The sequence below is a fragment of the Salvelinus alpinus genome, chromosome 18 (assembly GCF_045679555.1).
Source record: "Salvelinus alpinus chromosome 18, SLU_Salpinus.1, whole genome shotgun sequence".
Lineage (NCBI taxonomy): Eukaryota > Metazoa > Chordata > Actinopteri > Salmoniformes > Salmonidae > Salvelinus > Salvelinus alpinus.
In genome coordinates this window covers 35,401,002-35,424,849 of record NC_092103.1, presented here as the reverse complement: position 1 = coordinate 35,424,849, position 23,848 = coordinate 35,401,002, and the positions used below count along the sequence as shown (strand labels likewise).

Genomic DNA, 23,848 nt, shown 5'->3' with positions numbered 1-23,848 from the left:
AGGGGAAGGAAGAGAAATGTCTTTAACTGACAAAGTTGAACACAAATAGTCAAAAAAAGTATATTTTAATGAAATGAAGCAAACAAGTCTAACCTTCACCCACACTCTCAATGTCCCTAGTTGTTAGTCAGTTTCTCTCACACCTCCTTCCCTGCCTCTTTCTCACAGACAAAAATTACTCAAAATCAAAACACACACACACACACACACACACACACACACACACACACACACACACACACACACACACACACACACACACACACACGGTTGTCAGTCAATTTCTCCTGTCTTTCTTTCAAATCGTCATCTCATTATCAGTTTTTCTCTCTCTTTCTTCCTCCGTTTCTCTCACTTCTTTCTCCCTATCTCAATCTCTCTCTAACACACACACACACACACACACACACACACACACACACACACACACACACACACACACACACACACACACACACACACACACACACACACACACACACACACACACACACACACACACACACACCTGCCTATGTGAGTACACTCTCCGGAGACAGAGGTTTTGGCTGTGCAGCCGGCAGCGTCTGAGTGGACTGTGTCTTAGATTGGTTGGATTAGCATTTACTAGTTCTGGGTGTAACATGATTTAAGCTAGCATGAAACACCACGTGTCAACCCCACATAAACAAATACACAGACACTACCACACAAATACACAGACACTACCACACAAATACACAGACACTACCACACAAATACACAGACACTACCACACAAATACACAGACACTACCACACAAATACACAGACACTACCACACAAATACACAGACACTACCACACAAATACACAAGACACTACCACACAAATACACAGACACTACCACACAAATACACAGACACTACCACACAAATGCACAGACACTACCACACAAATACACAGACACTACCACACAAACACACAGACACTACCACACAAACACACAGACACTACCACACAAATACACAGCCACTACCACACAAATACACAGACACTACCACACAAACACACAGACACTACCACACAAACACACAGACACTACCACACAAATACACAGCCACTACCACACAAATACACAGACACTACCACACAAACACACAGACACTACCACACAAATACACAGACACTACCACACAAATACACAGACACTACCACACAAATACACAGACACTACCACACAAATACACAAGACACTACCACACAAACACACAGACACTACCACAAAAACACACAGACACTACCACACAAATACACAGACACTACCACACAGACACTACCACACAAATACACAGACACTACCACACAAACACACAGACACTACCACACAAATACACAGACACTACCACACAAATACACAGACACTACCACACAAATACACAAGACACTACCACACAAATACACAGACACTACCACACAAATACACAGACACTACCACACAAATGCACAGACACTACCACACAAATACACAGACACTACCACACAAATACACAGACACTACCACACAAATACACAGACACTACCACAAAAATACACAGACACTACCACACAAATACACAGACACTACCACACAAATACACAGACACTACCACACAAATACACAGACACTACCACACAAATACACAGACACTACCACACAAATACACAGACACTACCACACAAACACACAGACACTACCACACAAACGCACAGACACTACCACACAAATACACAGACACTACCACACAAATGCACAGACACTACCACACAAATACACAGACACTACCACACAAATACACAGACACTACCACACAAATACACAGACACTACCACACAAATACACAGACACTACCACACAAATACACAGACACTACCACACAAATACACAGACACTACCACACAAATACACAGACACTACCACACAAATACACAGACACTACCACACAAATACACAGACACTACCACACAAATACACAGACACTACCACACAAATACACAGACACTACCACACAAATACACAGACACTACCACACAAATACACAGACACTACCACACAAATACACAGACACTACCACACAAATACACAGACACTACCACACAAATACACAGACACTACCACACAAATACACAGACACTACCACACAAATACACAGACACTACCACACAAATACACAGACACTACCACACAAATACACAGACACTACCACACAAATACACAGACACTACCACACAAATGGTGCCGTACTAGTAGCAATGGCTGATAGGTCCCATTAATTTTGATTTATTTTTTATACTGAATTGTTTTTAAGTGTTTAACTGTTGTTGTCTTGTTTGGCTAAGATAACTACATTCTAAAAATGAGGGCTTCAACAAGGCTTCTTCTAAGATCCTTAAAGTTCTTTGAAGAACCTTAGGGTTCTTGGCACTGAAAATGGCCCCCAAAAGGTTATTTCAAGAACCCCATAGGAGGTGTGGTTCATAGAGGAACCTCATTGGTTGGTGGGGGTTCTTTCAAGGACCTAACTGGCCGACCGAAACATTTGGATTTAAATTTGAAAAGACAGCAGGTTCAGGCACTTACAGTACCTGACACTTGTAAAGATCTCCTCAATTTAAGGTAAGGTTTGTCCCTTATATGATCTAAATTTATATTGTTTTATGATGATACCATCTATCTTTTCAGATTTGTGCAAATCTGTCTAAAACAGAAAATGGACACAATTCAATGGATATCAATCAACAAAGAGGTAAGAATATGTTGAAGGCTAGCTGTGTTGGCTGCAGATGACTGAACTGCTCACTTTTGACTCTGTCTGCAGGTATACAGATGAGGATGCATACAAAGTTATTCAATTGGTATTGGTATGTTATGCAGATCACATGTACCATCCTCCTCCCTTACGATTAAGGCAGCCCCCCGCACCTCTTTGATTCAGAGGGGTTGGGTTAAATGCGGAAGACACATTTCAGTTGAAGGCATTCAGTTGTACAACTGACTAGGTATCCCCCTTTCCCTGTCCCTCTTCAATGAACATCCCATAGGCCTCTACATTGTGGACAAGGTATGTGTATGAAAACCATTATCAAAACAGTTTTTTCCATTCACATTCACCACGGAAACCAAGGTATGAATACTGTCGTATGCATGTTTTGTTAATCATCTGTATAATTACTCTTTTTTGGATTCACAGACTTCACCCTCCCTACACCTCTGATGAATATAACAGGAAACCTGTTTGATCACCATGCACTGCAAAATCACTCTGGCTATGGATACAGAGTACATCAATAGATTAACATCAACACGCCAGAGGATATGTCCATTATACTTGGGGCTCTGCTGGGAGTTTACCTCTCTTTGGATTGTTTTATTCTGCTTTGCCACTGAAACCATAATAAACACTGACAACAAAAATATTGTGTTATTGTTATTATTGTTGTTATTGTTATGCTTATCATTATTAATAACCCAAATGGTTCTTCAAAAGGTTCTTTGAGGATCCATTAAAAGGGGTTCTTTGAAGAACTTATAGGGGTTTCCCCGCAGTTTCAATTTGAAGAACCCCTAAAGGATAGTCCAGGAACCTTTTCTTTTTAGAGTGTAGCAGCTAGCTAGCTATGGACTGTTTGAATTTGAATGCGATTAATTGCGCAGCCCTAGTGGTGAGCTTTCAGCACTGTGTGGCAGCAGTAATGTTAGCTTCACCCAAGTGGGTGATACACAGAGTTAGTGGAGAGGAGTAGCTAGCTAGTTAGTTAACCATCAAGCTACAAAGCCTGGAGAAAGGACATTGGGGACAGAAAAGTGAACTGGGCTCATATCTCTATAGGTGCGCTGTTGAGGATGTGGATCTAACTGTCTCACCTCCGTGACCATCCATACCTGAAGTTCCTCCTCTCGTAACGCCATCTGAACTGCTTCAATTCATCACTCATCCTTCCAGTACCAAACTTCCAAACTGTGGTGACACAATGTTATTATTTTGGATTTGTTGTAGTTTGTTATATGCTTTTGTATACGCAATGCAGCTTTTAGCTGCCATGTATACAACATAAAACTAAACAAAAAAAACCTACAAACAAATACACACACACACGCATACAAGCACATATGTATACAACATGTAAACGTGTAAACACACATGTATAAAACGAAACAACAAAAAAACGACAAACAAATACACACACACACACACACACACACACACACACACACACACACACACACACACAGGGTCCAAAATGAACACTCGCCAAGCGCCAGATGCGGGTAGATTTTCCATTTGGCGAGTAAATCTCAGAAGGCTATCCTCCACACTGGCGGGTAAATGTTTGTACCAAAATAGTCATGTAATAAAATATCTGGCATGATGGCTCGGAGGAAATGACTCATGTTGCCAGCCACAGACTGTCTCTAGTGCTCCTAGTTTCGCGACGCTGTTTACCATACGGGACATCAGCTACTTGACACCGCTCACTTGCCACGGGTCTGCTGATAGCTACCGTTCATTAAATAGCTGTTATGTGGTGACATTTACATGGAGTAAGCCAACCTTTGAAACGAAAACCCACCGACGAAAAGGAGGACGAATCACACAAAAAATAACTTTTTGTGAGAAATGGAGGTTTGGAGATAAAGGAGTTTCAAGAGGGTGGCTACAGTATGATGCTGAGGCTGTGGTGATGAGTTGTTCTGTGTGTCGCCAGTATGCTAAAGAGAAAATGTGTCATCAGAAATAAAACGATGAAGCTGGAGAACATTCGTGACCTTGAACACAGCAAGTGTCACATTGCCTGCATGTCTGTGTCCCGGGCTCAATCGGAGCCTCTCCTCTTGACACCCTCTGTGACCGCGCTAATGGCAATGTTAGAGCAGACCAGCACGAAGATGAAGATACTGTTTAGGACTCTACATGCCATTGGCAAGAAGGTGAGACCACTTTCTGACTTGGAGTGGATGTGTGAGTAAGTGAACATGTTGTTACTCATGTAGCTTGACTTGTACTTTTGTAGCTAGTTTTTTCAAGTCTATTTAACAGACGTGGTCCAGTATTGTGGGTTATTTCTCAGCTCTTGATTAGCTTTGGTTCACCTCAAAATAGTGTATAAATACAATCAGAGAGAATCTGAAAAACACCAAATTTCTCTCCATCATGTCAGATGGCTCCACAGACAGTTCTGTGAAAGAGGAGGAGTTAGTTTATGTCAGATTCTGTCACAAGGGAAAGATTGAGTCAAAGTTTTTTGGCATCAAGTCGGTGGAGAAGGCAGACGCGGCATTCATAAGCAACGCCATCAGTGCCATCATGGAGGGAGTGTGTGATGAGTGGGGGAGCAAGTTGGTCGCTCTGGGAACAGATGGAGCTGCTGTGATGACCGGAGCCAAGAATGGTGTGGTCAGCCGGCTGAAGGGGGACAGGGCCTACATCATCAGCATCCACTGTATGGCACACCGCCTTCAACTGACCTTTTCTGATGCCATCCGGTCCAATGTGATGTTTCAGAAAGTAGAAGACCTCTCTGTGGGCTCTACACCTTCTACCACACCAGTCCACTGAACAGGGTAAACCTGGTAAACAGCTTTCAGGCTCTTGGGCACACACCACTGGTGCCCACCGGAACACGATGGGTAGGACACCTATTGCGTGCACTGGACCACTTCATGCAAGGTTACCAGGGGCGTGTCCAGCAACTGGAACAGGTAGTAGCTCTAGATTGCTATGCTAAGTACTCCAAGTCATCATCAATATGTAATGTCCAGTAATTAACAACAAACAAGGTTACAATTGGTAACATCATGTTTCAATGCTTTATGCACTGATAAAATCTGTCATATCTAATATAGTTTGTTTTGGACAGCAATTAATTGTCTATTTGTATGTCTTTGTTCTTTCTGTATTTAAGATTCAATCTGCTGATGTTCATAATATCTGAGGTGTCCAGCAGGCCAAGGCCAAGAGATACAACCATTGTAAAGTGGTTGTTCCACTGGATATCATAAGGTGAATGCACCAATTTGTAAGTCGCTCTGGATAAGAGCGTCTGCTAAATGACTTAAATGTAAATGTAATACTACAGTACTACGAGGGAGGCTGTTGTTATCCACTTCTGTGGCTTCCTGCATGACACACTGACACACCTGAGCACCCTGTCTGCCTGTCTGCAGAGGTCCACCATCACCATAGCAGAAGCCCACAGCTCCTTGTGCTCAACACAGGCAGTACTTAAGAAGTACAAAACCAGGTATGTTTATTTAAGCTGCAATAAGAAATACTTACCTGAAGAGAATTAAGAGAAAGGATTACGTCAATAAGAGAGGGAGAGAGAGTGTGAGTGAGAGTGTGTTGTAAAGGAAAATTCTGAAAGGATGGTAAAATGTGCCTTTTATCATCAGTGAAGGGCCCATGATGAAGGCCACAATGGCCAACAGATATGATGGAATTTCGCTGACCAGAGATGACAGCAAGACCCTTGTCACCTCACAGGACAAAATGCTTGACAGGCTAGTGGAGAGCATGACTGACAGGTTACAGGACGCCAGTGTAGGGGTCCTGTGTGCCACCAAGCTGGTCAGCTTCACCAACTGGCCAGAGTCAGGAGATGCAGCAGCAGGTTACTTTATGTTTTGTATTATAGGGCAGTCAGGTTCAGGTTCAGGATCAGGATCATATTTTTATAGTTTGAGAATTAAAACTGCATGATGCTTGTTGTAATGTAATGTATACAAGTATTCTAGATGTTGGTGGCACTGAACTGGAAACCCTGGTGGACCACTTCCTGTCCTGGAGACCTCTGGCATCCAGTGGACTGTCCTGAAGGTGCTGATGTACCAAGAGCCCCAGTCCCTGCAGAAGATGTCCTGGTTCCGTGTCAACAGGAGCCATCAGCAGTCCTGTCCTGATTTTCTGGCATTGGTTGACCTGCTCCTGTCCTTCCCTGCCTCCACAGCTGAATGTGAAAGAGGTTTTAATACCATGAAACAGGTGAAAACTGTCAGATAAACTGATACACTGTCAGATCTCCTTATGGTCCAGCTGTCCTCTCCAGAGATCAGGGAGTATGATCCGATAGAAGCTGTGATGCTGTGGCACCAGGACTCTGTCAGGAGCAGGAGGCTGTTTCTGTATGATATGTCGGATTAAGGAATAAAGACAGACACCAATGTTAAGTTCAATAGCCTTGTTAAGCATTGTACAAGTCCCTACGCGTGGAGTCTGGGGAACAGTCCAACTAGTCGATTACCTATCAACTAGACTCCGTAACATCATCCTTTTCAATAGAAAGTGCAAACATAACGGCATAACATTGAGTTCTTAACAGTCAAGTCATAACAATTGAAAAGCATGACATTTTCTTTTTACTTCAGCTGTCATCTTCCTTTTTTAATATTTTTTTTACATTTTTTAATATTTTTTTAATTAACAGACAACAAGTTAAGTCTCTTGCTTACAGAGTAAGCCTGTCCGGTGGCTTGCACAGCCGACCCACCCGTGAGTAAGTATTGGCTCTGACAGGGGTAGGATTAGGGCCACGAGCTGGAGAGTTTGGTGGGGTAGAAGCTTCACCTTCAGTTGGCTCATGTCTCAATTCTGCACCCCTTACCCTTAGGCCTGGACTGTGATCCAGCTCATCTAGGTGAGTGTATGGCATGTTCTGGTTTGTCTGCTCTGCTACGCGCAGATCCACCCGATTGCGACGATAGAGGGAGCCACCAACATCCACCAGGTAAGAACGTGGTGCAACTCTCTGTAGGCATGTGCCCAGCCTCCAAAGTCCTGTGTGGTCTCCCGGCAGCGGTTTCATCCTTATAGTTTCACCCACCTCCAGCTCTAGTAGGTCTCGAGCAGTCCGGTCGTAGAAGCACTTAGCGAGTTGCTTTCTGTGACGCAGTTTGTCCGTGACGCCAACCATGACGCAGGGCTCAAGTAGCTTGTTAGCTACGGGGATAGTAGTCTTCAGACGTCTGGACAGAAGGCGTTGTGCTGGGCTGCTGTCCATGTTTTCGGTGGGTGTGTTCCTCCACTGTAAGATCGCTTTCCATGGGTCGTTGCTGTCGCGCAAGGCCCTGCTTAACAGGTTTTTTGCAATCTTGACAGCTGATTCTGCCTTGCCATTTGCTTTTGGGTGTCTTGGAGAGGAGGTCACGTGGTCAAACTCCCATTCTGAGGCGAAACGCTTGAACTGTGCAGTGAATTGTGGGCCATTGTCCGTGATTACCTTGTCAGGCTGACCTTGCCTTGCAAACTGCGCCTTGCAGCGCTTTATGACCGTCTCTGCAGACAAGTCAGGGAGCAGTTCAATTTCCCAAAAGTCAGAGTAATGATCAACGAGGAGAAGATAGTCCTTTTGTCTGTGGCTGAATAAGTCCATGCTGATGATTTGCCAGGCCCTTGTGGGCAGTTCGTGTGACATCATGGTTTCCTTTTGCTGTTCATGAGCGTACTCGTTGCATGTGGTACAGTTGCTGACAAAGTCTTTAATTTCTGCTTGCATGTTTGGCCAGTATAATGTTTCACGAGCCTGACGGTAGCATGCGTCACCTCCAACGTGACTGGAGTGTATGCGGGTAAGCATCTCTGGACGTAGTGATTTGGGAATAATGACCTTCTGACCTCTGAACAAGACGCCATTTTGCACACTGATCTCATCTCGAAAGGTCCAGTATTCTCTCACTGTGAAAGGTGTCTCCTCTTTCAGATATGGCCAACCTGCGAGAGCCATGGACTTCAGTGACTGTAGGTGTTCGTCCTTGTCAGTATGTTGCCTGATCTGGGCTAGGCGGTGATCTGTGACGTTTAAGTAGTCTGCCTGATTGATCTGTTGAACATCTTGTTGTTCCTGCTGTAGCGAACAGATGGCCTGCCGCTGATAGGCAGTGCCTCTACCTGTACATTGTGCTGTTGCCCTGCTCAGTGTGTCGCTGATGTACATCTCAGGTCCTGGCTTGTAAATGACCTTCAGGCTGTAGTTTTGCAGAGTCAGGAGCATACTTTGAAGCCTCTTGGGCGCGTTGAGGAGAGGTTTACTGAATATGGCAATGAGTGGTTTGTGGTCAGTTTCAGCGGTGACCAGCTCTCGACCATATAAGTAGTGATGGAATCGCTGGCAGGAGAAGACGATGCTGAGGCACTCTTTCTCAATTTGTGCATAGTTTTGTTCGGTGGGGGTGAGCGCTCTCGAGGCAAACGCAACGGGCTGGCCTTCCTGCATAAGGCAGCATCCAAGTCCCCTTTGGCTAGAGTCGCTCTGGATTGTGACAGGCTTCGTGACGTCGTAGTAGCGCAACACTGGCATGGATGAAGCCAGAGATTTCATCTCCTGCACTGCGGCCTCGTGCTTGGGTAGCCAGTGCCATGGTGTGTCTTTGTCCAGCAACCGGCGCAGAGGCTCACAGACTGCTGATAGGTGTGGCATGAACTTTGCAAGATAGTTTGCAAAGCCGATGAGACGCTGTACTCCTTTTGCATCCGACGGGTTTGGCATGTCGAGGATCGCTTGGACCTTGTCTGGGTCCGGCTTCAGGCCTTTCGCCGAGAGAATGTGGCCATGGAAGTGGACGTCTTTCACCTTGAACTGCAGCTTCTTCAGGCCAAGACGAAGCTTAACTGATCGGCAGCGCTCCATCAGTGCCAGGAGCTTCACATCGTGGTCGCGTTCTGCTTCTTCGTCTGTTTCACCACAGCCTACGATCAGGATATCATCGGCGATGGGTTCAATGCCCTTGAGCCCAGCCAGTAACTCGTGCTGCTTGCGTTGGTATACCTCAGGCGCCACTGAGACACCAAACGGGAGCTTGAGCCAGCGTTTCCGACCCCAGGGGGTCCAGAAGGTAGTCATGAAGCTGCTTTCTTCGTCCAGCTTGCATTGAAGGAATGCATCTCGGGCATCCACCAAGGTGAAAATCCTGGCCTTGGGAAGCTTATAGAGGACATCCTCTAGTGTCGGCATGATGTAGTGGGATCGTTTCAGTGCTTGGTTCAGATGCTTTGGGTCGATGCAGACCCTCAGCTTCTCTGGTTTTTTCACTATGACCATATTGCTGATCCAGTCAGTTGGTTCAGTCACAGATGTCATGTGGCCATCGGCCTCATACTTGTCCAGCTGGGCCTTCACAGCCACTTTCATTGCAATGGGCACATTGCGAGGAGCACACTGGACTGGAGTAATGCTCTCATCCACTTCAAAGTGTACCTCCCCAGGCACTGATTCAACGGGCATGTTGAATACATCGTCATATCTGCTGAGTAGTTGTTCTTTGGACAGGGGTCCATGCTGGACATGATCCACAATGTGCAGGTCATTTGGTACAGTGAACTGCATCAGTCCCAGGCGTTCGCATGTAGAGCCTGAGAGGAGAGGATTTTGACTGGTTTTCACAATCTCAAACTCCAGCTTGTGTTTGCGTCCCCGAATAACACATTCGGTCTCAAAGGTGCCCATAGAGCTCATTAGTTCTCCTGAGTACAGCTTTAGTCTAGTATCGCTGGGCAATAGATGTGTGTCAGGTGCCAGATTGATTTTGTCTTTGTAGCTCATTACGTTGCATGTAGCACCCGAATCCAGTTGACATTGTTGTTGCTTGTTGTGTAATCGTAGTGTCACAAACCATTTCTTCCCTCTTGAGTGTACAGCCCCAATGGATTCATGCATGTAAATGTCACTTTCACTGTTCAGCTCTGAACATTGAGTAACATCATCAACACAGTGAATCTTGCCCTCACTCACCCTTCTTTTGCTTTTGAGACACACTTTTGCAAAGTGATTATTAGTTCCACAAGCTCTGCATGGTTTTCCGTAGGCAGGGCAGTGCTCTTTGCCACGTGTGTGTGTATTCCCACAGTATTTACATGCTACGGGGCTCTCTGTGTTCACCGTTCGTGGTGAATTACTCTGCCTCGATTGGTTTTGTCTGAATGTCTGCCTAGCAACAGCGTGAACAGTATCAACGTCGGAGCGTGGGGTTTCCGTTTCCATTGCTCTCATTCTCATGTCAGTGACTTCAGCAGTGCGGCACATTTCGATGGCAGTTACTAATGTTAAGCCTCTCTCTCTCAGTAGACGCCGGCGCGTATTCTCATTTGCAATTCCCAGTACTATTTTGTCACGAATCAGTTCATCTTTCAATCCCCCGTATTCACAAGTGGCGGATTTCTCTCTCAAACGGGTTACAAAGTTGTGTACTGACTCACCCTCTTCCTGTTTGCAGCTTCCGAAAACGAACCGCTCGTAAATGACGTTTCTGGCGGGTTTGAAGTAATTCTCCAATGCATCCAATATAGCCTTTGCATCACACTGTTGTCGTGCCGTGAGGGTGAGATTGTGCCGGTAGATATGCCTGCATTCACTGCCCATTAAACTCCTCAGAGTTGCCGCTTGTACCTCGTTGGGTTTCTCATGTAGACCGGTCGCCAGCGCATAGTCCTCGAATTCATCCCTGAAGTTGTCCCAATTAGTATTCCAGTCCTCTGTGAGAACCATGTGATTTGGTGGCGGAATGTTCGCTGCCATAGCAATGGAATAGGAGATTTCTTTGCCTTCAGTCATGGAAGTAGGTAGTGATGCTAGCTAGCCAGCTAACAACGAGTTGATCAGTGTTGTGACTAGGAGTAGGAAACGGCTTGTGTTCGCATATGGAACGTAACTGCGCCTATACTGTACTTAGCTACAAAAATAACAAACGTGTGTTTTCCGAGCCACTTCTGATACCATGTTTCTGTATGATATGTCGGATTAAGGAATAAAGACAGACACCAATGTTAAGTTCAATAGCCTTGTTAAGCATTGTACAAGTCCCTACGCGTGGAGTCTGGGGAACAGTCCAACTAGTCGATTACCTATCAACTAGACTCCGTAACAGAGGCCAGACTTCATGGACTGTGCAAAGAGGGTGATTGCAGTAGAGAGTGAGGAGTCCGATGAGGTTTAAGTTGTTTCAAATTATTAAGCATCTGATAGGTTTACAAAACTTTCAAATTTACTTTTATGTTTGAGTACATCTTAAGCACATGTTTATAGCAAATACTTCAGTACAATTTTGAGTTCAAGACATCTTCAGTTGTATTCAGGCTGGGAAATTAAATCTAGCCACAGCCTAAATGAGCCAGCATCTATTTGACCTGTATTTTATCAGGGTATTTCTACTCAAAGTAAAGGATTTGTAGACCTTCTTCCCCTGTTTCCTCTTTGTATCAGGAGAGCACCAGTTCTATGTCCACTGCACTTCTCATAACTATCTTACCATTGTTGTTGCCCTGTTTTGACTTCTATCTGCTCTTATTCATTGTATCTGATATATTTTGTTTAATTCATTGTGTGCCCACTGTTTGGCATTTTTGCACTCTGTACAGCACTTTTGGTGCTGTACAGATAATACCATATTATCTCAATGAAATGTACTGAAACGAATGTATATGTGACACAAAAAGGCAATTTATTATTTTGGAAGGTAAAATATGCTGGCTGGTGGATTTTTGTGAGACAAAAAGTTAATTTCGGACACTACACACACACACACACACACACACACACACACACACACACACACACACACACACACACACACACACACACACACCTCAAGCCAACTCTTTATTGCATTACAGCATTTACAATTACACCCCCATACTGTACTCCTCCTTCGTGTGTGTGTTTGTTTGCGTGTGTGTGTATGTGTTTGTATGCGTGTGTGTGTGTAAGTATGTGTTTGTATGCGTGTGTGTGTGTGTTTGTTTGCGTGTGTGTGTGTGTTTGTATGCGTGTGTGTGTGTGTGTTTGTATGCGTGTGTGTGTGTAAGTATGTGTTTGTATGCGTGTGTGTGTGTGTGTTTGTATGCGTGTGTGTGTATGTGTTTGTATGCGTGTGTGTATGTGTTTGTTTGCATGTGTGTGTGTGTGTTTGTATGCGTGTGTGTGTGTAAGTATGTGTTTGTATGCGTGTGTGTGTGTGTGTAAGTATGTGTTTGTATGTGTGTGTGTAAGTATGTGTTTGTATGCGTGTGTGTGTATGTGTTTGTATGCGTGTGTGTGTGTGTATGTGTTTGTATGCGTGTATGTGTTTGTATGCGTGTGTGTGTATGTGTTTGTATGCGTGTGTGTGTGTGTTTGTTTGCGTGTGTGTGTGTGTTTGTATGCGTGTGTGTGTGTGTGTGTATGCGTGTGTGTGTGTGTGTGTGTAAGTATGTGTTTGTATGCGTGTGTGTGTGTGTGTTTGTATGCATGTGTGTGTATGTGTTTGTATGCGTGTGTGTATGTGTTTGTTTGCATGTGTGTGTGTGTGTGTATGCGTGTGTGTGTGTGTGTAAGTATGTGTTTGTATGCGTGTGTGTGTGTGTGTAAGTATGTGTTTGTATGCATGTGTGTGTATGTGTTTGTATGCGTGTGTGTGTGTATGTGTTTGTATGCGTGTGTGTGTGTATGTGTTTGTATGCGTGTGTGTGTGTATGTGTTTGTATGCGTGTGTGTGTGTATGTGTTTGTATGCGTGTGTGTATGTGTTTGTATGCGTGTGTGTATGTGTTTGTTTGCGTGTGTGTGTGTTTGTATGCGTGTGTGTGTATGTGTTTGTATGCGTGTGTGTATGTGTTTGTTTGCATGTGTGTGTGTGTGTTTGTATGCGTGTGTGTGTGTAAGTATGTGTTTGTATGCGTGTGTGTGTGTGTGTAAGTATGTGTTTGTATGTGTGTGTGTAAGTATGTGTTTGTATGCATGTGTGTGTATGTGTTTGTATGCGTGTGTGTGTGTGTATGTGTTTGTATGCGTGTGTGTGTGTATGTGTTTGTATGCGTGTGTGTGTGTATGTGTTTGTATGTGTGTGTGTGTGTGTATGTGTTTGTATGCGTGTGTGTATGTGTATGTGTTTGTTTGCGCGTGTGTGTGTGTGTGTTTGTATGCGTGTGTGTGTGTGTGTGTGTGTGTGTGTGTGTGTAAGTATGTGTTTGTATGCGTGTGTGTGTGTGTGTTTGTATGCGTGTGTGTGTATGTGTTTGTATGCGTGTGTGTATGTGTTTGTTTGCATGTGTGTGTGTGTGTTTGTATGCGTGTGTGTGTGTGTAAGTATGTGTTTGTATGCGTGTGTGTGTGTGTGTAAGTATGTGTTTGTATGCGTGTGTGTGTGTGTGTAAGTATGTGTTTGTATGCATGTGTGTGTATGTGTTTGTATGCGTGTGTGTGTGTATGTGTTTGTATGCGTGTGTGTGTGTATGTGTTTGTATGCGTGTGTGTGTGTATGTGTTTGTATGCGTGTGTGTGTGTATGTGTTTGTATGCGTGTGTGTATGTGTTTGTATGCGTGTGTGTATGTGTTTGTTTGCGTGTGTGTGTGTGTTTGTATGCGTGTGTGTGTGTGTAAGTATGTGTTTGTATGCGTGTGTGTGTGTGTGTAAGTATGTGTTTGTATGCGTGTGTGTGTGTAAGTATGTGTTTGTATGCGTGTGTGTGTGTGTGTAAGTATGTGTTTGTATGTGTGTGTGTAAGTATGTGTTTGTATGCATGTGTGTGTATGTGTTTGTATGCGTGTGTGTGTGTGTATGTGTTTGTATGCGTGTGTGTGTGTATGTGTTTGTATGCGTGTGTGTGTGTATGTGTTTGTATGTGTGTGTGTGTGTGTATGTGTTTGTATGCGTGTGTGTATGTGTATGTGTTTGTTTGCGCGTGTGTGTGTGTGTGTTTGTATGCGTGTGTGTGTGTGTGTGTGTGTGTGTGTGTGTGTAAGTATGTGTTTGTATGCGTGTGTGTGTGTGTGTTTGTATGCGTGTGTGTGTATGTGTTTGTATGCGTGTGTGTATGTGTTTGTTTGCATGTGTGTGTGTGTGTTTGTATGCGTGTGTGTGTGTGTACGTATGTGTTTGTATGCGTGTGTGTGTGTGTGTAAGTATGTGTTTGTATGCGTGTGTGTGTGTGTGTAAGTATGTGTTTGTATGCATGTGTGTGTATGTGTTTGTATGCGTGTGTGTGTGTATGTGTTTGTATGCGTGTGTGTGTGTATGTGTTTGTATGCGTGTGTGTGTGTATGTGTTTGTATGCGTGTGTGTGTGTATGTGTTTGTATGCGTGTGTGTATGTGTTTGTATGCGTGTGTGTATGTGTTTGTTTGCGTGTGTGTGTGTGTTTGTATGCGTGTGTGTGTGTGTAAGTATGTGTTTGTATGCGTGTGTGTGTGTGTGTGTAAGTATGTGTTTGTATGCGTGTGTGTGTGTGTGTAAGTATGTGTTTGTATGCATGTGTGTGTATGTGTTTGTATGCGTGTGTGTGTGTATGTGTTTTTATGCGTGTGTGTGTGTATGTGTTTGTTTGCGTGTGTGTGTGTGTGTGTGTTTGTATGCGTGTGTGTGTGTGTGTGTGTGTGTAAGTATGTGTTTGTATGCGTGTGTGTGTGTGTGTGTTTGTATGCGTGTGTGTGTATGTGTTTGTATGCGTGTGTGTATGTGTTTGTTTGCATGTGTGTGTGTGTGTTTGTATGCGTGTGTGTGTGTGTGTAAGTATGTGTTTGCATGCGTGTGTGTGTGTGTGTGTAAGTATGTGTTTGTATGCGTGTGTGTGTGTGTGTGTGTAAGTATGTGTTTGTATGCATGTGTGTGTATGTGTTTGTATGCGTGTGTGTATGTGTTTGTATGCGTGTGTGTGTGTATGTGTTTGTATGCGTGTGTGTGTGTATGTGTTCGTATACGTGTGTGTGTGTATGTGTTTGTATACGTGTGTGTGTGTATGTGTTTGTATGCGTGTGTGTATGTGTTTGTATGCGTGTGTGTATGTGTTTGTTTGCGTGTGTGTGTGTGTGTGTTTGTATGCGTGTGTGTGTGTAAGTATGTGTTTGTATGCGTGTGTGTGTGTGTGTAAGTATGTGTTTGTATGTGTGTGTGTGTGTGTGTGTGTATGTGTTTGTATGCGTGTGTGTGTGTATGTGTTTGTATGCGTGTGTGTGTGTGTGTGTATGTGTTTGTATGCGTGTGTGTGTGTATGTGTTTGTATGCGTGTGTGTGTGTATGTGTTTGTATGCGTGTGTGTATGTGTTTGTTTGCGTGTGTGTAAGTATGTGTTTGTATGCGTGTGTGTGTGTGTGTTTGTATGCGTGTGTGTGTATGTGTTTGTATGCGTGTGTGTATGTGTTTGTTTGCATGTGTGTGTGTGTGTTTGTATGCGTGTGTGTGTGTGTGTAAGTATGTGTTTGCATGCGTGTGTGTGTGTGTGTGTAAGTATGTGTTTGTATGCGTGTGTGTGTGTGTGTGTAAGTATGTGTTTGTATGCATGTGTGTGTATGTGTTTGTATGCGTGTGTGTATGTGTTTGTATGTGTGTGTGTATGTGTTTGTATGCGTGTGTGTGTGTATGTGTTTGTATGCGTGTGTGTGTGTATGTGTTTGTATGCGTGTGTGTATGTGTTTGTTTGCGTGTGTGTGTGTGTGTTTGTATGCGTGTGTGTGTGTGTGTAAGTATGTGTTTGTATGCGTGTGTGTGTGTAAGTATGTGTTTGTATGCATGTGTGTGTATGTGTTTGTATGCGTGTGTGTGTGTATGTGTTTGTATGCGTGTGTGTGTGTATGTGTTTGTATGCGTGTGTGTGTGTATGTGTTTGTATGCGTGTGTGTGTGTATGTGTTTGTATGCGTGTGTGTATGTGTTTGTATGCGTGTGTGTATGTGTTTGTTTGCGTGTGTGTGTGTGTTTGTATGCGTGTGTGTGTGTGTGTAAGTATGTGTTTGTATGCGTGTGTGTGTGTGTGTAAGTATGTGTTTGTATGCGTGTGTGTGTGTGTGTAAGTATGTGTTTGTATGCATGTGTGTGTATGTGTTTGTATGCGTGTGTGTGTGTATGTGTTTTTATGCGTGTGTGTGTGTATGTGTTTGTATGCGTGTGTGTGTATGTGTTTGTATGCGTGTGTGTATGTGTTTGTTTGCGTGTGTGTGTGTGTGTGTTTGTATGCGTGTGTGTGTGTGTGTGTGTAAGTATGTGTTTGTATGCGTGTGTGTGTGTGTGTTTGTATGCGTGTGTGTGTATGTGTTTGTATGCGTGTGTGTATGTGTTTGTTTGCATGTGTGTGTGTGTGTTTGTATGCGTGTGTGTGTGTGTGTGTAAGTATGTGTTTGCATGCGTGTGTGTGTGTGTGTGTAAGTATGTGTTTGTATGCATGTGTGTGTATGTGTTTGTATGCGTGTGTGTATGTGTTTGTATGCGTGTGTGTGTGTATGTGTTTGTATGCGTGTGTGTGTGTATGTGTTCGTATACGTGTGTGTGTGTATGTGTTTGTATGCGCGTGTGTGTGTGTATGTGTTTGTATGCGTGTGTGTATGTGTTTGTATGCGTGTGTGTATGTGTTTGTTTGCGTGTGTGTGTGTGTGTGTGTGTGTGTTTGTATGCGTGTGTGTGTGTGTGTAAGTATGTGTTTGTATGCGTGTGTGTGTGTGTGTAAGTATGTGTTTGTATGTGTGTGTGTGTGTGTGTGTAAGTATGTGTTTGTATGCATGTGTGTGTATGTGTTTGTATGCGTGTGTGTGTGTATGTGTTTGTATGCGTGTGTGTGTGTGTGTGTGTATGTGTTTGTATGCGTGTGTGTGTGTATGTGTTTGTATGCGTGTGTGTGTGTATGTGTTTGTATGCGTGTGTGTATGTGTTTGTATGCGTGTGTGTAAGTGTTTGTTTGCGTGTGTGTAAGTATGTGTTTGTATGCGTGTGTGTGTGTGTGTTTGTATGCGTGTGTGTATGTGTTTGTTTGCATGTGTGTGTGTGTGTTTGTATGCGTGTGTGTGTGTGTGTAAGTATGTGTTTGCATGCGTGTGTGTGTGTGTGTGTAAGTATGTGTTTGTATGCGTGTGTGTGTGTGTGTGTAAGTATGTGTTTGTATGCATGTGTGTGTATGTGTTTGTATGCGTGTGTGTGTATGTGTTTGTATGCGTGTGTGTATGTGTTTGTATGCGTGTGTGTGTGTATGTGTTTGTATGCGTGTGTGTGTGTATGTGTTTGTATGCGTGTGTGTATGTGTTTGTTTGCGTGTGTGTGTGTGTGTTTGTATGCGTGTGTGTGTGTGTGTAAGTATGTGTTTGTATGCGTGTGTGTGTGTGTGTAAGTATGTGTTTGTATGCGTGTGTGTGTGTGTGTGTAAGTATGTGTTTGTATGCATGTGTGTGTATGTGTTTGTATGCGTGTGTGTGTATGTGTTTGTATGCGTGTGTGTGTGTATGTGTTTGTATGCGTGTGTGTGTGTATGTGTTTGTATGCGTGTGTGTGTGTGTATGTGTTTGTATGCGTGTGTGTATGTGTTTGTATGCGTGTGTGTATGTGTTTGTTTGCGTGTGTGTATGTGTTTGTATGCGTGTGTGTGTGTGTGTGTGTGTATGTGTTTGTATGCGTGTGTGTGTATGTGTTTGTATGCGTGTGTGTGTATGTGTTTGTATGCGTGTATGTGTTTGTATGCGTGTGTGTATGTGTTTGTATGTGTGTGTGTGTATGTGTTTGTATGTGTGTGTGTGTTTGTATGCGTGTGTATATGTGTTTGTATGCGTGTGTGTATGTGTTTGTATGCGTGTGTGTATGTGTTTGTTTGCGTGTGTGTATGTGTTTGTATGTGTGTGTGTATGTGTTTGTATGTGTGTGTGTGTATGTGTTTGTATGTGTGTGTGTATGTGTTTGTATGTGTGTGTGTATGTGTTTGTATGCTTGTGTGTATGTGTTTGTATGCTTGTGTGTATGTGTTTGTATGCGTGTGTATATGTGTTTGTATGCGTGTGTGTATGTGTTTGTATGCGTGTGTGTGTGTGTATGTGTTTGTATGCATGTGTGTGTGTGTGTGTATGTGTTTGTATGCGTGTGTGTGTGTGTGTGTGTGTGTGTGTGTGTGTGGGTCTATGATTGCTTAGCTTGTTTAACAATGTGCATTTCCTAAATGTTGGTATGTAAGTGTGATCTGTCCTTGATGATTAACTGTTGTACATGCAGGGCCAGTATCCTGGACACAGATAAGGTCCTGGATTAACAAGCAAGCTCAATGGAGAATGACTGTTTTATCTGTACTGTATATTCAACTTAATTGTTCTGGTTCGTATAGTTAGTGCAGGTGACTTACTGTGACCCTGTCTCTCCCCCTGTCCCAGTCCAGCTGTGTGTCTCTCCCCCGGTCCCTGTCCCGGTGCCTTGCTCTCCAGGTGTTTGAGCTGTGTGACCAGCAGGGACAGGTGCTGGAGCAGGTCTCTGTTCTGTAGTAGCAGCTGGTGGACACGAGCCTGGGCCTCTACACGAGCTGCGGTCTCCACTGACATCTGATCCTTCAGGAGCTGCACCTGAGTGGGGAAGACGAGCAGGAAAGAGGGGGGATCAGGAATCAGAACTGTGCCTAGTGGGACTGATGATGATGGGGATGTGGATGGAGTGTGAGGAAGTGTGTGTCTGTGTGTGTGTAGTGTGTCTGTATGTGTTTATAACAGTGTGTACTCAGACATAAACAGTGCTCACTTCACACACAAACAGACTCCACCTATCTCTCTACGAGTCTAGGAGAGACTGCGCACCGTGTGTGTCTGTCAGTGAGTTTTTTCTGTTTGAAAAATTCTACTTCATGCTACAGCTCGACCCCCCCCCACCCCAGACATCATCCAAGAGACTGCAGTTGAAAATCGAATTAGATGGAATTTCCCCGACCTGAAATTGAAAATAATGACGGGTTCCCGCTATTATTTGTTAATATAATTCACGGTGAGCTCATTATAGTCTGACGATGAGCATCTGCAAACCTCTGGGAACGACTGGGAAAATAAATAAATAAATCTGTGTTTGTGTTGTGCCTTCCAGGCTCATTTTCTACAACAATAGCAGACTGATTCACTCAGTCCCCAGGGTGTGTTGTATTGTGGTGTGTGTGTGTGTGTGTGTGTGTGTATCCTTACTTAGCTGTGATGGCAGTGCTCCCTAGTGGTCATGCAGCAGAGAGACAGGCAGACAATGGTGCCAAATGAGGCACATGATGCCGTGATTAAGCCAGACAGTCAGTTCCCCATTGCACATCAGTACTACAGTACTGAATAAGACTTGGTTGCTGCAGTGTGCACTGTAGGGCTGGTTATATTATGTGCACTGTAGGGCTGGATATATTATGTGCACTATATGGCTGGTTATATTATGTGCACTGTAGTGCTGGTTATATTATGTGCACTGTAGGGCTGGCTATATTATGTGCACTATAGGGCTGGCTATATTATGTGCACTGTAGGGCTGGTTATATTATGTGCACTGTAGGGCTGGCTATATTATGTGCACTGTAGGGCTGGCTATATTATGTGCACTGTAGGGCTGGCTATATTATGTGCACTGTAGGGCTGGCTATATTATGTGCACTATAGGGCTGGCTATATTATGTGCACTGTAGGGCTGGTTACATTATGTGCATGAACTTATGTGTACAATATATGCAATTTAGCAGATGCTTTTATACAATATGACTTAAAACAATGTGTGCATACATTTATATACTGACAACCCCGGTGGGAATCGAACCCACCACCCTGGCATTGCTACCACAATGACCTGAGCCACTGGACTGGTGTACAGGATGACCTAGTGAATGTAATGCAGTAGAAACCGATAAAGAGTGTGTGGTGGTCAGCTGATGCCTGAGGAGGACAACTGTGTCTCACTGACCAGACATCTGGACCACAGATATACAACAGCTTGGTGTGTGTGTGTGTGTGTGTGTGTGTGGACGTGTTCAACTAGAATAGTAAAAAAAAGTAAAAAAACTACAATTTAACCAACTGGCGACATTTTGTTTGTCCCCACAAATGCTATTTCTAGACGATTTAGGGTTAAGGTTAGAATTAGGGTTAGGAGCTAGGGTTAGTTTTAGGGTTAGGGTTAGCACAAACTGAATTGTGCGTCCCCACAAGGTTAGCTGTACAAGACTGTGTGTGTCATAAATGTGTCTGTCTGTCTGCCTGCCTGCCTGTCTGTCTGTCTGTCTGTCTGTCTGTCTGTCTGTCTGTCTGTCTGTCTGTCTGTCTGTCTGTCTGTCTGTCTGTCTGTCTGTCTGTCTGTCTGTCTGTCTGTCTGTCTGTCTGTCTGTCTGTCTGTCTGTCTGTCTGTCTGTCTGTCTGCCTGTGTGTGTGTGTGTCTCTCTCTCTCACCTGTGCGACGGCCACCTGTGTGTGTTGCTGCTGCTGCTGGATCTGCTGTTGGAGAAGCTGGAGGTAGTGATGCGCCGCCAGCGGGGTGAGAAATGGAGAGCAGGGGCTGCTGGGAGAAACCACGCCATTCGGAGACACCATGTAGCTGGAGCAGCTCTCATAGTCCTGACGACAAGACAGTCACGATGAGAAGGGTGGACACACCACCAACCCTGGGTTCAAATACTATTTGAGATCTATCAAGGCAAGCATTAACATTGTAAAATGAATTGTTACTTTATAAAAGGCATAAAGCTTAAGTTAGAAAGCATGGGGCAGCAGGTAGCCTAGTGGTTAGAGCATTGGACTAGTAACCAAAAAGGTTGCAAGATCGAATCCCCGAGCTGACAAGGTACAAATCTGTCCTTCTGCCTTCTGCCCCTGAACAAGGCAGTTAACCCACTGTTCCTAGGCCGTCATTGAAAATAAGAATTTGTTCCTAACTTGCTTGCCTATTTAAATAAAGGTACATGCATTATTCTAGGCATGAAGATCCTCGCGTTACAAAGCATGAACATAACAGAACTACTTAGGCTGAATCCCTGGGTAGCTTACAATAGAAGCATTTCATACAACCTTATTCTATGGGCAGGATGCAAGATAAGAGGCAGATCAAAGGCATTTCATTCCATTTAGAACATTTGAGGGTGTGACTCTTTCAAATCAAAACAACCACCATTGAACAATCAAACGATACCAAGTTACAGTAACCTGATCATCCAGGCCCAATCTCCACAGGGTGTCACAGCATCTAAAGGCTTGTGTGGGGGATGAGACCTAATGCAGATATGACAGAATTCCTAAAGACAATAAAATCCCTTTTTATAGAGTAGTTTACAATTCACCCTGTACAGATACCAGTTGACATAGAGATCATACATCCATATACAAGTTACCACAGAGATCATCATCCATATACAAGTTACCACAGAGATCATCATCCATATACAAGTTACCACAGAGATCATCATCCATATACAAGTTACCACAGAGATCATCATCCATATACAAGTTACCACAGATATCATACATCCATATACAAGTTACCACAGAGATCATCATCCATATACAAGTTACCACAGAGATCATACATCCATATACAAGTTACCACAGAGATCATACATCCATATACAAGTTACCACAGAGATCATACATCCATATACAAGCTACCACAGAGATCATACATCCATATACAAGCTACCACAGAGATCATCATCCATATACAAGTTACCACAGAGATCATCATCCATATACAAGTTACCACAGAGATCATCATCCATATACAAGTTACCACAGAGATCATCATCCATATACAAGTTACCACAGAGATCATACATCCATATACAAGTTACCACAGAGATCATACATCCATATACAAGTTACCACAGAGATCATACATCCATATACAAGTTACCACAGAGATCATACATCCATATACAAGTTACCACAGAGATCATCATCCATATACAAGTTACCACAGAGATCATCATCCATATACAAGTTACCACAGAGATCATACATCCATATACAAGCTACCACAGAGATCATACATCCATATACAAGTTACCACAGAGATCATACATCCATATACAAGTTACCACAGAGATCATCATCCATATACAAGTTACCACAGAGATCATCATCCATATACAAGTTACCACAGAGATCATACATCCATATACAAGTTACCACAGAGATCATACATCCATATACAAGTTACCACAGAGATCATACATCCATATACAAGTTACCACAGAGATCATCATCCATATACAAGCTACCACAGAGATCATACATCCATATACAAGTTACTACAGAGATCATCATCCATATACAAGTTACCACAGAGATCATACATCCATATACAAGTTACCACAGAGATCATACATCCATATACAAGTTACCACAGAGATCATACATCCATATACAAGTTACCACAGAGATCATACATCCATATACAAGTTACCACAGAGATCATACATCCATATACAAGTTACCACAGAGATCATACATCCATATACAAGTTAGCACAGAGATCATACATCCATATTGATAGCATCAGAGTTATCCTCAGAGGACACGTTTTAGAAAAATACCAGACATAGATGCAATAGCATCACTAACACACATTTCAATAGGCAGTCCTTTGGATACTGTAGAGAGATACATTTTGGCTCTTGATGGTTGAAGGGCTGACTGGTCCATGGGCATTGACCTTTGTGTTTTGTTGGGCCATTTGCTATGCGGCCGGAGGTGAAAGAGAGCACATAAATTAGGGAAGAGTATACACTGTTAGGGAAAAGGGTGTCATGGACATTTTAGTAAGCAGGACTGTGACATGATGAGACAGGGTGGTTTTGTTAGGGGAAAGACAGGGTGGTTTTGTTAGGGGAAAGACAGGGTGGTTTTGTTAGGGGAAAGACAGGGTGGTACTGTTAGGGGAAAGACAGGGTGGTAATGTTAGGGGAAAGACAGGGTGGTACTGTTAGGGGAAAGACAGGGTGGTACTGTTAGGGGAAAGACAGGGTGGTTTTGTTAGGGGAAAGACAGGGTGGTTTTGTTAGGGGAAAGACAGGGTGGTTTTGTTAGGGGAAAGACAGGGTGGTACTGTTAGGGGAAAGACAGGGTGGTTTTGTTAGGGGAAAGACAGGGTGGTAATGTTAGGGGAAAGACAGGGTGGTTTTGTTAGGGGAAAGACAGGGTGGTAATGTTAGG

At 43.6% G+C, this 23,848-nt stretch overlaps 1 protein-coding gene and 2 long non-coding RNA genes across 4 annotated transcripts in view; 2 read left to right on the top strand and 1 right to left on the bottom strand.

Moving 5' to 3' along the window:
* The window catches only part of LOC139544247 (uncharacterized), a 32,505-nt gene extending 12,754 nt beyond the window's left edge, over positions 1–19,751 (top strand). Inside the window, exon 2 of the long non-coding RNA XR_011668836.1 lies at positions 19,073–19,751. This is a non-coding gene — a long non-coding RNA (uncharacterized lncRNA). The remainder of the gene's footprint in view (positions 1–19,072) is intronic.
* The window catches only part of LOC139544245 (carboxyl-terminal PDZ ligand of neuronal nitric oxide synthase protein), a 220,360-nt gene that overhangs the window by 61,555 nt on the left and 134,957 nt on the right, over positions 1–23,848 (bottom strand). For both annotated transcript variants that reach the window (XM_071351157.1, XM_071351156.1), the window contains exons 8-9: positions 21,095–21,259; positions 19,045–19,258 (exon numbers count right to left, since the gene is read on the bottom strand). In XM_071351157.1, coding sequence (XP_071207258.1) covers positions 19,045–19,258; positions 21,095–21,259 — 379 coding nt within the window. The remainder of the gene's footprint in view (positions 1–19,044; positions 19,259–21,094; positions 21,260–23,848) is intronic.
* Positions 4,245–6,797, top strand: LOC139544244 (uncharacterized). Its single transcript, XR_011668835.1, has 3 exons — positions 4,245–5,997; positions 6,162–6,238; positions 6,732–6,797. It is a non-coding gene; the product is annotated as an uncharacterized lncRNA (long non-coding RNA).